At 51.0% G+C, this 15681-nt stretch overlaps 1 protein-coding gene across 1 annotated transcript in view; it reads right to left on the reverse strand.

Moving 5' to 3' along the window:
* RNF123 (ring finger protein 123) overlaps window positions 1–15681 on the reverse strand; it is a 52537-nt gene that overhangs the window by 13827 nt on the left and 23029 nt on the right. The window contains exons 27-34 of the mRNA XM_075052957.1: window positions 12941–13118; window positions 11815–11889; window positions 11312–11399; window positions 10966–11053; window positions 10752–10836; window positions 3028–3167; window positions 2641–2829; window positions 907–982 (exon numbers count right to left, since the gene is read on the reverse strand). Coding sequence (XP_074909058.1) covers window positions 907–982; window positions 2641–2829; window positions 3028–3167; window positions 10752–10836; window positions 10966–11053; window positions 11312–11399; window positions 11815–11889; window positions 12941–13118 — 919 coding nt within the window. The remainder of the gene's footprint in view (window positions 1–906; window positions 983–2640; window positions 2830–3027; window positions 3168–10751; window positions 10837–10965; window positions 11054–11311; window positions 11400–11814; window positions 11890–12940; window positions 13119–15681) is intronic.

The raw sequence follows: 15681 nt of genomic DNA on the forward strand, positions 1-15681 counted from the left end.
GCAAAAGAGAAAGATAGAGCCACTGCCACCTCATGACGGGCAGAGCAGGGCTGCACTGCTACTTCCAGACTTGGTGGCAGAGCAGTCCAGAAGGTAGGCACAATGACTTGGGTTCTCCGGTGGGGCCATGGGTTTCATGAAGGACAGAGGAGTCTTCCCCACTAATGCAAACCCCAGACTTAGGCACTGCTCTCATGATGGAGCTCCCCTGCCTCTTCCAAACCTCAAGAGGAGAAGGTGGTCTGTCCCCTCCTAAGCAGGCATGGAAATCCAGCTGCTGTACGGGAAATATCAGATGTCCATAACACAGCACCTGGAGCCAGTCTCTGCTAACAGGCCCAACTCAGTTGCCCACAGTCACCTCCACAAGGAAGACAGTTGATGTTGCTGAGAACGGCTTCCCCCAGCAATTCAGTGCACACTTTACTCGATGCAGAGCACAGCAAACAAGCCTGCTACCTAAACTGCAATCTGTCCAGGGCTTTGAGCCTTTCAAACAGCTCCCACCTAACCTGTGTCAGCTCAGTGTCTAGCAAGACACCTCCCCACCCAAGCACAACACGGCTGCCACTTCCACAGCAGACAGCCAGACCTTATGCATCAGCTGCCTCATGAGGACAGGGATCCTGGAGGGAACCAGAGCTGTTGGGCAGACAGAGGCTAAGGGCCTAGGAAGAGCACCAATGCTCAAATCCACCTGGAGGATTTACATGTCTTCTGAAGACAGCATTTCTGTGCCAGTCTCCGAGACCAGACTGGCTTCCCAGCCAGGGATGTGTCAGGCTAGAAGTCTGATCCCATGTGCCCCTGCATCAACCTTCAGTACAAGCCACCCATCGCTTCCCAAGGGCATGCCTCCAGCATGTTTTCAACGGAGAGGGACAAAGAATTAATACATGGACTCACCCGGCAGACGGAGGTTGACCACTCTGTCAAACAAGTTCCTTTCAGCTGTCACACGGTTCAGCACCTGGTTCAAGAGCTGTGTAGGGAAAAGCAGAGTGGGTTTGTATTTTCTGGATGGGCCTTCCTGTGAGCAGCATCCGAAGAGCATACTTTGGGGCAGCATGTCCTTATAGTTTGGGCTCGGTCCCTGGGAGCTGGTGGATGCACAGAGGGAGGCTCACAGCACAGACCTAGCTTGGCTGTGGCACAGAAAGAGGTGGCACCACACCACAGTGGTTGTACCAGACCCAAACCTCCCAGGGAAGAGTCAGTCTGAGGCCAAGACACCTGAATCTCAGCATCTTCCACCTAAATCTGAATCCCACCTACAGAAGCCAAGCTACTTCTGTGGATAAAAGCTCTTGGCAAGCAGCAGCTACCGTCCCTGGGACAGCCACAGCCTAGGAAGAGCAGGCTGGCAGCTGTGGGCAACAGCAGTGTCAGTGGGGTGAAGCACAGTCCAGGTCCTGCCCTGCCTGGAGCTGGCAGCAGGACAGACCTACCAGCCCTGGAGCACGGGATGAGCACAGAGAACAGTCTGCTGCTCTGCTTGACAGAGCATCACCACAGGCAAGGATTTCTGCCTATGACCAGCACAAAAGGAATCAACTGTAAAGACACTTAATTAGCCGCATTTAGCTCTCACCCAAACTCCCAGCGGGATGAGCAGGTTTGACACAACCACTGCAAGCTGAGCACTGTCTCTCAGATGCAGCATTCCTCTTCCCGTCACCCTCATGCGTGAAGAGCAGAACACTGCACCCCTCTGTGGGCACGTTCAGCAGTGGGGCATGGCTTCATAGCAGCACCAGGATGCGAGGGGATTGCTGTAGCACCCTGCTCTCTGCTGCCTGTTCCCCAGCTTGCCTAAAGCACCTGCTAAGGGTCCCTCACTTTCCTCCTTGCACAGTGATCCTGACAGAAATGCCAGGATCCCAGGCTGAGAACTTCCCTCACGATTGCTGTACTAGACCCCACTATGTCTTGCTTTGACTCATCTGCTCATAGCCCCAAGCCTCAACCCTTGGATCAACCCAACCCTTGTGGTATAGGTAAGGTATATATGACTGCTCCCCACCAGGCTGGCTCGTACAAGAGCAGCCTGTCCTCAGGGCTTTCCAGAGTTGCTCATGTTTTAGAACAGAAACTAATTTACTGGAGCCTAAGGGGTGTTGTGGGTTGGAACAGGGCTGTTCCAGTCACCTCATCAGGGAAGTGGAGACATTTGGTACCATATTCTAGGACTGAGGGATAAAGGACCAAGACACCTGCCCAAACATTGGGGCATGTTCCCTGTGAAGCCAGTTATACTCTCCACAGCTCTTTGCTCAGGTGTACTACACCTCCTCTCCAGATTTCATGGCACTGCTTGTCACAGGAGAATTCAGCATTTACTGACTGGAAGAAACTGGCTATAGTCCCTCTGAAGGAAGATTTAAGTAGCCATCATCCTCCCTCCCAGTAGAGGTAGAAAGCAGCTGTGGCCAGACTATTTGCAAAGGAGGGGAGCAGTTGACAGGTAGAGATTTTAGGGAGCACCACTTGTTCTGCAGCAGCTGGGTTTGCTGTAGCAGCTTTAAGTACTACAGCATTTGCAGCAGGAGCCCCCACTTCACAGCACATCTGGAAAGAGGGCAGAGGGGCCCCCACGCCCCTTCAGAGGATGCTTCTTCACACCCCACTAAAGGACGATACCTGGGCAAGCCTCCGAAGGAGCAGCTCTGATGACGGGCGATTCCAGTCGAGAAAGATCTCCGGCGCCAGCGTAACGGTCATTTCCAGCACCCTGAGCAAGCTTACTGATAGGTCAAAGCAGGTCGCGCACACTTTCAGCTGGCGGCTGTCCACGAAGTTCCTCTCCAAGCGCTCTGCTGCCTGTTGGATCTGCCAAGCAATGGAGACAGCTTAACAAGGTGCCCCTTCCCAAAAGGAGGGCTGTGACCCCCAGCCCAGCTCAGCTCCCATGCATGCCAGGGAACCACTAGACGCCCAGCCCCGAGAGTCGTGTCTTGAACCTCGCTGCATGTAGGACATGGGCACTCATCAAGTGCCAGACGCCGCAGCGCCGGGTGGCACACTCACCTCCTGAATCATGCCGATGAACTCGGAGAAAGCCCAGTTCAGCTGGTTAAGGACACTGTTGAGGAAGCTGGGGGCCAGGTCGCGGTCGCTGCGGAGCAGGTCTGCCATGTGCCGCTGCAGCAAGGTGGAGGGACATGGCTCTGAAACCAGACAGCGACAGCGTCAGTGGCCTGGTCCCGGAGCGGCCGTGGGTGCGGGGCGAGGGCAGGCTGGGAGACAGGTCCTGGGCTTGGTAAGTGTTGGCTTGAGTCTTACAGTAAGCAGAGATGGCAGGGCACTGGGAGCCAGGGTGCAAGGACTATTCTGAGCAGCGATCTCGCCTGTCGGGCCTCCAAGCACTTTTTTGCAACGCCAGCCTGAATTAACCAGGGAAGAGCCCTGCGTGCTCGCTGCTGTCCATGTGCACAGGAGTGCTGCCCTGCAGCTCAGCATCCCTCCCGCTCAGATCTGCAGAGGCCCACAGTCAGCTCAGCACTAATTGCTCCTGATACCACTGTGGCAGCAGCTGCCCGGAGCCAGCATGGTCATCCCCCGCCTCACGTGGCCGTGCCTGTCTGCCTGCACCGGAGGAACAAGGTACCTAGTAAATCCCACTCCTGAGAGGCTTCTGCATGGAGCTGGGGCTGGCTCTGCCCTCGGCAGGCTCAGGCAGAGCCGCCCGTGTTCCCCAGCCAGGTTCAGCCCAAGCACACACACGTCCTCGCTGTACGTGCCATCTTGCCTGTGGGCTTTTTCACTATGAAGAGCCCAGGTGGGAGCAAACCCAGCAGCAGCCAGGAAACACAGTCAGGGCTGTGTGGGGCACTGGTCCCCACGGACAGGCAGGGAAAGCAAGGGGGCACAAACGGGATGGACGGTTCTCACTAGCAGAAGGACCCACTGTCAGTGAGAGGCTCACAAAAGCATTCAACACTATGAGGGAAGGGTATCAGAGTTCAAACCACAGGCTAAAATTCAGTGCTTGGAGAAAGAAACTTGAGCAGATTTACCAAATATAGGGAAAACCCCCAATCTACCTACTTTTTCCTCTACTAGAAGCTATTAGTAAGTAAAAGCAGATGCAAACTCTGGCAGCACCAGCACTGCAGAGCCCAGAGGAACAAGCCGTGCTGTGACTGCAGGTCTTTGGGGTGGCAGCCTGCTCAAAAGGCCACCATGGGCAAAGGAAACACAGGGTGACCTCCATCGCAGCCCTAGAGATGGAGAAGTAAGGCACAACTACAAGCAGATTGCTAGCTGGGATTACCAAAGCCAGAGAGGGATGGCAGGAGACCATCAGCTCAAACGGGAACGGGATAAATTAGTCTGTAAATACCCACTAGCAAGTGCAATCAGCTTCTGTTGTTATGGAGGACACATGCTGATGTCTCAGTGCATAATGCCTCTGGGCAGGCCAGTGCCCTGGCTTTGATCCTGCCTAAAAGCACATCTTTGGGAGGGATTTCATCACAACAAATGTCTCTGATGTCCTACTCCCACCCGCAAGTACTTTCCCAGCCCTTGGCTACACGTGGCTCAGGGACTGCACAAGCCAGATGTCCTTTTTATGTATTTAGTGGTCCTCAGTGGATTTCTTGCTCAGTGTCCCCTGAAACTGTGTAAGCCTTTAGCATTGAACATGTACTGGAGCAACATTTCACAGCTCAGTTGTGTGCGGCGGGAGGAATTCGGATTTGAGCTTGGATCCTACTCGCTTTATTTGATATTTATTCTCTACAACCCCCTCTTTCTGCTGGGTGAGACAGCAAGATGCTGCTCTCCAGTCACTTCTTCCAGCTAGCCATGATTTGAGACCTTTATGATAGTCTTTCAAATGGGAATGGCCCCAGCCCATGCAGTTTCTCATACAGGAACTGTCACATCTTTGTCCCCTTTGCCATCCCTCCCTGAGCCTTGCCGGTTCTCCCAGATTTTCTTTGGAGAGGTGGAATCAGAAGCGTACGCAGCATCCAAACCACAAGCACGTGGCAGATTTGCACAAAGGCATAATGTGGTTTTGGTTTTGTTCTGTTTTCCTTTCCTCATAATTGCTGTTGTGTAATTTGTTCCTTTGACTAGGCATCAAGCTGGTATTTTCCAAAAGAATACAATAGGATGACAGTTCAAGGATAACCCTTTTGTAAGAATTACAGTTGAAGATCCTCAGGAACTTGCTGGTCGCAAGGCGCAAGTGGAGAAGCCCAGGAGAAAACATCGGAGCCCACCTTGTTGTCTTCTCCGTCAGTGAGGGATGATGGGGCACAGCGTACCCTTACCAAATCTGAAGATAACACTAAACGAGGGCCTTTGTCTGATGTGCTAGAGGCACCCTGAAAAACTTGAGGACTGGGACAAAAAACCTGATCATATTCAGCAAGGAGAAAATTCTGCGTCTGGGGTAGAATGACTCCAAATGTCAGTCCTGGCTGGGAAACAATGGTCTGGGCACCATTAAAGGGGTTATGGAGGATACCAGCTTGAACAGGGGACAAGTGAGGGCTCTCACTACAACTACGAGGTGGGTGATGGTAGGAGGATGTGCTCAGCAGATCAAGGGGAGGTGTTACACCTCTACTTGGCCCTGGGGAGGTCACACCTGAAATACTGTGGCTCTTTTCTCAGAAGGGTGCATAGACAGGTCCCAGCAACCCCACCCTTGCAATCTTGTCTCTAAGGGTTATGCTCAGCTTGCAGCCCACTGATTTTTAATCACGTTTTCACTTCACATTCACCACTCTACACCTGGCGATGCTGAATTCCATCTACGTTTTCTCTTCCAGTCATTCAGAACTGAAAGGTCCTTTTGTAGGGTTAATTTTTTTGTGTCTTCTTTTCCCCAGCCTCTCCTCAATGTGTAAAAAGTGCTTACTATTAAAATTGCTGACATATTAGTCTCCTTCCAGCTTTCAAGTACCAAAGCAGCTCTAAGCAAGACTCACCACTCCTCATGGATGAGCTCTGCCGGTTGCCCTCTTGGTCTGTTGCCAAAGCCTCTTTTACCAACGTTTCAAGTCAAGACAGATCTCAAAATGAATCGCCCAGCCAAAGTCCACCTCATTTGAAGGCAGCTTTGGCTTTCTGAAGGATGCTCTTATGCTTGTAATAACTTGCTTTATCCTGATTTTTAGCCAATGACTATTTCCTCATGGTCTTTTTCCAATAAGTGGTGTGAATTTGCTCCAAACCTCCAATTCTAGGTTCTTAAATGCCTTCCCTGCTACTGGCAAAGGCTGTGCCAGTCTATAAAAGCATTAAAAAGTGGTGCCTCTTGTCAAACTTCTCCACAGTTATGTAGGGTTTTTTTAAGGTTTTAAGCTAATACCAGGAAACAGTGGTCTTCCTTGGCTTTTGTTGCTCCCAAGAGGATTCTGAATCTAAAGATCATTGCTACTCTTTCTTTGAAAGCAACATAAGGAACCAGCCCTGGAATGCAGCAAGAGCAGCTTTGTCCCTCGCATGAGTTCCCAGATGAGGTTCTCCATGGGGCAATCATTAGTGGTATCCAGAAACCTAGCCCTGGTCCTGTGTTCATCTTCATTTGCAAGATGTTCACCCTTGCTGAGGCATTTCCACCCACCTCCTTTACATCCCAGTTACCACTGCCCTCCTGGGTAATGACACAGCCCTTACGTGTGCCATTTCAGACAGGGACGTCATTTCATAGGGAGTCTGTGGATACTCACTGATGTGGTTACTTTCTTGACCCTGGCAATAGCGTGTCATTAGGGTTTCTAAAACTTGTAACTCCCTAATACAAAAGCCACTCAGTCTTGGCTTAGCCTTCATTATGACAGATAAAGATCAGTCACTGGAACAGAAATTGGTGGTTTTCCAAGGCCAGAAATTATGACCTCAATACATTTAATGTGGGCAACAGAGCATGGCCCCAAGCGGTTATAGATATATCCGATGTTTCCACAACAGAAACTTCCCCACAAAAATATAAGTAAAACAGTCAGAGGAAAAAAAAAAAAATCTAGGTGGGGGGGAAATAATAGTGAATAAAAGCACAGAGTTCTTTAAGAATATTATTAGGGAGCCAGAAAGCCCCAGTGCTACAGCAAGCACTTGGGTTAAAAGGTTCACTGACACCAGAATGAAGCAAAGACATAAGTTAAAATGTAAAAGGTAAAGTGAACATCATCAAACATAGCCAGTGGTTGATGAAGACAAGGAGAAAAGGGGTAATAGAAGGAGAAGACATAAAAGAAACATCCAAGAGTAACCATGCTACATGCAAAGTTTCTTCAACTATAGGAAAAAATTCTAGCAAATTAAAAAAAGTAGTAATGGGAGAAAGTCCAACAGTAGCAGAGGCCCATTAATAGACAGAGTTAAAAATTAATAAAGCAGACAAAGTGGAAGCCTTCAATAACTGCTCCTACTAGATAATTGTAAAGAAGCAGGGTCATGTACTGTCATCACAGGAAGATAATTATGTACTTTATAGTTCGCTAATGACCCAGGAAGATTTATAACAGGGCTATTTGTGAGAATTCTTGGTCAGCAGCCCAAGGCGGGCTCTGAATGGTGCAGCACTTACAGTAGAGTTAAGAGCGCAGAGGAAGAAAGCCCCAAATGGACCAGATTCAGAAGTAAAGCAGTTCCACCAAACACTAATTTGAACTTTTTGAAAGGATCCGGATGTAGATGTGAAACAACTGCTGCTCAGTAGCTGTGGCTGTTGGACTGATGAAGCAGCGTGAAAGAGGCAAGCTGGGGATGCAGCAATCCACATCACTGGTAAACTGCACTCGTTCAAAGATGTATTTAGAGAGGACTAAAAAGAACGCTGCAGGGTGAGGCAGAAGGAAAGCAAGCAGCATTCAGGGGATGAGATATCAGTAAGGCTGAGTGCAAGGCATCAGGATGCCCCAGTGCGCACTTGGGACTCGTGTATGCCTCCAAAGCAAAGTGCTGGCAAACAGGCTAATGCAAGTTTTGGCTCCGTGACTGGCAGATCAGGGAGGTGTTCCAGGCAGCATGACACTGGCACCTCCGGGGCTGCTAAAAACATGGGAAGGGTGAACACCGGGGCTCACAGAAAAGCAAAACCTCTTCCTGAATAAGAGACAGAAGCTGCAGTTTCTTTTCGCCATTAAAAAGGACCAAGAAGTGAGTTTACCCTGGTACACAAGCACTTTTGAAGAATAAAATGTTTTAACGCACAGAGTTTAACCCAGCAGAGGAAGGCAGAGCAGCAGCAGTGGAAGACAGAAGATGAGGTTAGGTACATTCCCATCAGGAAAGAGCAATGGATTTATTTCTGAGGGTGAGGAACCACCATCAGAAGGGCTTGGACAGTTCAACTGCCACCAGCTAATGCTTTCAGTGTTGTCAGATCAAGACGGGGTTTCTTCCTGAAAGACATCTTTAGCTCAGGCAATTTGCTGGACTCAGGAAGGGGACGTGGGTGAATTCTCTGGCTCACGTTGCACAACAGCTCAGCTAGATGATCTCATGGTCCCATCCACCTACCCTCCACCACTTGATGGATGCGTGGGCAGAAGGCCTGGAGCAGAGGAGCCCTGTGCCGCAACCTGAAGCCACCCTGCAGCTTGGTAAAAGCAAGACAGGCTGGGCCTGGCACAGGGCCACCGCTTCTGCTCACCGTGTGCGTGCCGTAACAGCACCCGGCCTTGCCTGCAAGCTACCACGAAAGCAAAACAAGTTCCTACAGCAGCCGTCAACCAGAACTGCCCCCACCTCTGAACAGAGCCCCCGCCTGCTCTCAGGAGCCAAACTGGAGGCAGAGCCCTGCCTGCACGAGAGCTGTTTGGTGCCAGTGGGGCTAAGGAACAACTCGGGGAGCAGGCAAGAACACACGTGGCCTTTCTGAGCTTCTTCCCCTCCCTGGGCTAACCCAGGCAGCCATCTCATTGCTCACCATCGGTGAGCACAGGCAAAAGGCAGCATAGGAGACCAGGCGGTCTGTGCTTTCTGTGTTTCACGGATATTGAGAGGCAGTGCCAGCACGCCTTCCCCACCTGTGCAGAGTCCTCCAGGGAAGCATCCCCAAAGCAGGAGAAGGCTAGAGCACCAGAGAAAAGGCATTTGCCCAAGCTCCCTTCAGACTGGCCTGCAGAAGCAGATCCAGACAAACAGGGATTTCCTTCAGCTCAGCAGTTTGTCCCATTGTCCCTGCCAATTGCAACAAGGTGAAGACTGATGGGTGGGATGGACGGGGGGGTCATCTCCTTCCCTGGGCAGCATCTCAAGGACACCTCTGAGTCCCCTGTCCCTCTTCAATTAAATCAGCATTCATTATTGATTCGGTTCCACCTTAAAATAGCAATCCCAGGAGCAAGTCCCCAGTAGCCAGCCCAGCCCACTCCGGGCTCAGACTGTGTGGAGCCACTGGATATGGATGGAGAGGATGGAGAGAGGCCTCGAAAGCTGAGGAACTCTGCTCCTGCCCCAGAGCTCCCCAGGATGGGGGGAGCTCGGTCACCACCCCATGGGACTGGTGGCAGCCACTCGGGGGCTTGTGCAGTAGGAGGGAGAGGGGACAGTCATGAGATCCCTCCTGCATGTGTACCAGGGCTTCCCCATCATCCTCCAAGGATGAGAGGAACCCAAGGCTGGCACAGCCTGCAGCAGGGCTGTGACCCCAGAGGTAACCCTGACAAAACAGGTGCAAGAGTGGGTCCATGACGCAGCCTCAGAGACTACCATGGGCACCAGCCTGCCTGGCATCTCCCCAGGATGGAACTGGGAAAAACTATCACTGTGTGAAGCCCTCTGCCCCCAAAGAAGGGTCTCTCTAGACAGAAAAGGGGAAGGAGGGAGCTTTCTAAAGCTACTTCACCAGACAAGAGAAGGTCACACAACAAACTTACTCTGGAAACTAGCAACAGAGAGATCTCCTGGGCACCCACAGGCAGGAGAGAGAAAGAGAACAAGAGTGCTGTTAAGACAGAGACAGGCAGCTCTCCCCAATGGATGGGGCTTAGTGCACACCTCCACATGCCGCCTGCCGTCAGTCTGCAGCACCTTCTGTCCCCCATCCCTGTGCAGCTCTCCAGGAGCAAGGTCTGGCACAAAGCCTTTCCACAGCAGAGGGGGGTCAGGAATGTATCCGGACAGGCCCAGACTGTTCAAGGGTGAAGCTGGGGATGTGTTTTTCAGCTCAAGAAAGGTACGTTCTCCTCCCCACGTCTTTCTCAGCCACAATAGAGCTGAGGAACCCCTCAGTTTGGTGACAGTGCTGAGAACCAAACTGCAGTGCCAAAGGCAGGACAGGCTCTGACAGGATCTGACAGAGATGCCTGGTTAAAACACTCCCTGCTTGCAAATTTGTCCAGTACCCTGCTCTTTGGGCACCCTCTCCCTCTCACAGGGTACCTACTGCTTGGCACACTCGCCAACTCTTCCCCACAGCACCTGCTCGCTGCGGACATCAGAGAGCCTCCTCCCAGGCTTATATTTTGGGGTAAAGCTCTGGTAAGGATGCAGCCCTGGGCCTCTCTGTTCTACTTTGAAGGGCAGAAGCCCTCCTTGTGATGGATCTAACCCACCACCCAACACACAAAAGAGTCATCAGCCAGTGCAGAGAGGCTGCAGATGTCCAGGAAAGGAAATTCTGGCTGCAAAGATCAGGCCTGGATATTTGGCCAGGATCCCCCTACTTCAGCAGCCATTTCACCAGCTGGCCTGGCCCAAAGTAAGGACAGCTGCTAAGGAAGAAGCTGGTCCTCCCGCACCACCCATCATAATCCCGAGTGCCCATGCCCTGCCCCACTCACTCTGCAGGCTGGGGAGGCTGGCATCCTCAGGCTTGGTTTTCAGCAGGTGTGGAAGCCGTGTGTATCTGTACCCAAAGCCACAGCCCTGGTAAAAGTGATAAGGAAAGATCTTAGAGGCTGGAAAACAGTTGGGGTTTGCTGCTACTGGAAAGTGAAATGCTCAGTGTCCAACCAGCCCCAGACGTCGACAGGGGCAGGGACGCAGCATGCTCACCCGCCACAGCCTGACAAGGATCCAGTTGGTCTGTGCCCAGGGTCGCTGCTCATAGGGAGCCAGGAGGTTTTTCATCATGGAGATCCGCCTGCCAGACAAGAACATAGGTCAGCCCAAAGGATCTGGGGACAGGGGATTAAACAGGACACACAGTAGGACCCACGGAGCTGGGGCAGAGCAAAGCCACTGGTATAAGGGTGACAGAAAGCTCCCAAATCAACTCCAGCACCCTGCTGCAGCTTCTGGACCCTCAGCAGTGCTTGGCAGCCCACCTGCTCCCCCACCCAGCCTTGCCACCACCCCAGCCCTGCCCCAGCTCCCTGGGAACAGGCAGGGCAGCACTTACTGGTCTTCTGGGATCCTCTCTACAGCACGCAGCGAGTGGGGGTAGCAGACGTAGCTGGCCAACGCCTGCATCAGGGAGTCACGGATGTCTGAGGAGGAATGAGAAGGGACTAGGCCAGGCACCCAAGGACATGCAGTATACCAGGGAGCACCTGAACAGCAGAGGCTGGAGGGACTGACCCTCCCTTAGAGAGGCACACTCTCTCAGCTGATGTGGAAAGCATGCTTATGCTCAGGCAGCTAAGGAGTAACCCCAACCTGGACATGCAAGTAGCTGGGACATGAGTCCTGCTCTCAAAAGTGTATCCTAGGTCATGTATCTAACCCTGGAATAAGCAGGACACACCGGACAAGGGCAGTGTCCAGCCTCTCTTTGTACATGGAGGCGTAAAGCACTCAACAGATTCAGCAGATCGATCTCAACAGAAGTCTGGTGAGCCACTGGCAGTGGGACCAGCCAGACCTGCACCATTATCACCCCAAAGGAGAGAAGTGCAGCTTTACCCGTGCCCACAATCCTTGAGTCAGCAAAATGCTTGGCCAGGATGGCAGCGAGGCGCATCAGGGTCTCTTCGTAGCCTGCAAAGAGAAGGAGGGAGCAAGGGTCATGCCAATGGCCTGATGGGCAGCCCTGTGGTCCCAGCATTCCTGTGGACACAGCACAGGCCATGGAATTCATTCCTGCTACACCTAACTGCAGCTTTGTTTTGTGTCTTGTTATCAAAACAGACAGCTGGAAAAACACACTCCTCTCCAACAGAACCTCCCACCTCAGCCTGCAGAGTCTGAAACAGTTACTCAAGAGAAAGATAAAACCATGCAATTGAGTCAGACAGAAAGGGAGAGATGCCTAGTGCAGAAGAGGCTAAGCAACACAAATAACACCCTAGATCTGTGCAGAAAAGCCATGTCCAGCGTGCAGGACCTGAAGAAATCTGCTACCGCTCAATTCTGCTGCTCTCAGAACAGCAGGCACAGCCCCCACTTAATGGATGTGAACACTTTAGCTATGTCTTGTTGGTGGGAACAGAAGCTCTTCTTACCCCCACGGGCTCTGGAAAGCACAGAACTATTTGCTAAGAGCTCAGTGGGATCACTTAGCGAGGAAAAGCACAGAACATGCTCAGAGGGAATCCACCTAAACACAGACTCTTGGCATCAAGTGGGTGGTCATCTCCATAGGAATGTATCCAAATCCCAGGGGGATTTGAAAGCAGTCCCAACTCCTGCACTCATGGCACATCTCCTCCCACCCAGAAACCAGCAGGCAGTGGCACACACTGCTGGGGCAATCACATCTTCCAGCATCCCATCCCATTCCTGGTACCTCCTTGGAAACAAAATCCATAGCTGCCAGTGATTTTCACTACAGCCAACACTGTGATAGCTTCGGGCAAGGTATGGGCTCCCTGCCCAAGCACAGCAATGGCTACAGCTCACCAGTGGGTACCTACTCAAGGAACAGCACTTGGCGCCTGCCCCACAGCACACAGACAATATAGTGCAGCACATCACAACCAGGAAAGGACACAGAAGGGATGACGCCCAACTACCACTACTCCACCATAAGGATGTGGCTTATTTTAGACTTTATCAGGCCAGAATTAGCAAGGCATCCCCATCCCGTTACCTGGAAGTTCCTCCATGCTGTTTACAGGGCTGAAGTAGTTCTTGAGTGCGCTGTAGCTGTTCATAGCCACGCTGAGGTAGAACTCTGGCATGAATGCGAAAAGTGAGCCCGTCCTGTCGCCATGCTCGATGGTGCGGATGCACACTCGCAACAGCCAATACACATCCTGCATCTTCTCCTGGCCAGAGAGAACACAACAATCCCCATTCAGTTTTGTCCAGCTTCTCTTTGGAGAAACACAACAATCAGCACCAGTCTTAGACCTCAGAAACATCTCCATGTCTGAGTTGTGCCTCAGACCACTGCTCTAAGTTCATTAATGAGATCTGTGCCATTTGGTCTTTTCACAGAGCCACGGAAGTGTCAGGTGGAAGAAACAATCAGAGATCTCTACACCACCCTCAAGCACCAACATGACATCAGATCAGCTGTGGCTTTGTCTCACTGAGCCTTGAAACCCTCCAAGAACTACTCCTTGGTAGGGCATATCTGACCACATAGGCCTGATCACAAAATCTAACATGCTAGTTTTTATTCCAAGTACACTGGCTGAAGGAAAGCAGGTACTAGCAAACCCAGCATAAATCTGCTGGAAAGAAAGCTGGTCCTTTGTAGGGATTAAATGGGAACAGGCTGAAAGCTGATACCAGCTCAGATCTTTGCAATAGGCAGCCACAGCCTTTCGGACTCTGTGCCAGCCATTCAACCAGATTTACTGTCCTGAGAAACATCAGCCTCTTGCTTCTCTAAGCAAAACTCAGGGGGTCCTAAATTAAAACCAGGAAATTTAAGGGCATGTACATAACTTTAAGCTATAAAAATCAGCACCAACAAAGCCATAAAAAGAGAAAATATTATTTCATATCCTGCAATACCAAGAAATATCATAAGCAATAGCAATTTGCTTAAAAATAAGTGGAGGAGAGTTACACTTCTAATAAAAAAAAAATTTAAAGCCAGAGGTGCAGATAAGTGATTTCATTTGCTTATGGCTTTTCTAAAGTATGTCACTTCCATCTTTGGGAGATTCACATGGGTTTGTCCTGTGAATTAGACTGAACTAGTGCAAATCAACTAAACTGACTAAAAGACATCTTTATCTCAACACCGACACACATCTCAGCTCAGCTGTTGCTTTCAGGATAAAAAGCAATTGTGCAGACAACTTTAAGGTAAAGAAAGCTGCATTGGTTTTATTAAGACTTGATAACCTCAAAATGTCATTTCAGGTATTGCCAAGCTAGAAGAAAGCCTACACCAAGAGGATACAAAGATGTGATTACCCACAGTGTGATGGATAAACACAGCATCGTAATAAAATAAGCTGAAATGGTGTTCCCACAGGGATGTTTTGAATGTAGGATTATCTACTTTAAAACTAAGAGTGTTTTTAAGCTGTAGCGCTCCCTTTCGTCTAACCTTGGATCCCTCAGCTCAGAACAAACTAGTGACTAATTCCCCCGAGGAAGGAGCAGCCTCTCCCATGCTCTGACACCTCAGCACAGAGCAGGACTTCACCTCTAGACAGGGCCAGTCTCTTTCTCTCCATCAGCATCAGCAGTGCCTGCAACTCATACAGATGTGTCCCTCCATTGCACACAAGTCTCAGGGACGCAGGAGTCCCCTGGCTGGATGTCTCCACTGGGAAACAGCAGCGATCTGTGATGGCTGTGAGATAGAGCCCTGAAGGTACAGGCAGTATGGACAAGCTCCTCTGTGCAGCCACATTCCTCTCCAGAGCAAGCTCACTCTGCTCCTGGGACACATTTCACAGCCCGAGCCAGCTAGTGACCTGCTCTCCCTGCCGGCCAAACAGACCAAGGAAGGAGCACAAGCGGGGAAGGCTGTAACCTTCATTCCCAGATGCTGCTGATTCATCCAGAAAGGTGACACCGCACTCCTGATGGAAGGCGGGCACCTGCGTTTAATATGACAATAGATCATCTATAGACACGAATAGTGTTTCTGCAATGCCACACTGGTAATGCCCCTCAGCCTTTCAAGAGCAGTCCAGGAAGAAAGGTTTATTTTCTGGCAAGCACAGGCTATGCTAAAGCAGCTGGAGAGCTTCTGCAGCGCAGGACTATGCCTTGCAGTCCTGCTCTGGGAGTGAAGGAGGGGACGAGCAAAGAGCTCATGAGTGAGGATCAGCCACTGCAGCTCTGCCAGACGTGTTCACAGGAACTACCACTCTTCCCCTTCCTGTTTACATCCTGGGACACATGCAGAGACCCTGCTGTCACTGCATGTTCAGGGAAATGTGTCTTTTTCCCCAGCACAAAAAAAGCTACAAGCAGAGATAGGGCAAGGCAATGTGTAAGGGAAGACAGGAAGCGGAGATAAGCGGAGCATAACAGCAAAACTGCTCATGAGAAAACAGACCAGAGACTTTGTCCTGGAAAACGGTGAATGCAGGGAAAAAGGGACAACCTGTGCAAACAGTCACTGCGTTACTAAATGCAGAATGCACTCTCTCTACGTGGGAACCAAGTGAAGAAGGGGGGAACATCTGAACAAAAACCCCTAGGCTTGGATCCTGCAGATTTCAGGAAGAGCAGCACTAGCGAGAGCCCCCTGTGATGCACAGCACAGGGAAATGGTTCACAGTAGCCTCTATCCTCTAGACATGCCCTGAGAACTGAACCTCCTTTTGACCTGCACCCCTCTGTCCACGGCGCAGAGGCCTGATGCCCCAAGGGAAAGCCTACAGCACCATGCACAGCTCAGAACAGACTGGGCTG

Source organism: Buteo buteo, chromosome 21 (assembly GCF_964188355.1).
Source record: "Buteo buteo chromosome 21, bButBut1.hap1.1, whole genome shotgun sequence".
Taxonomy (NCBI): Eukaryota; Metazoa; Chordata; class Aves; order Accipitriformes; family Accipitridae; genus Buteo; species Buteo buteo.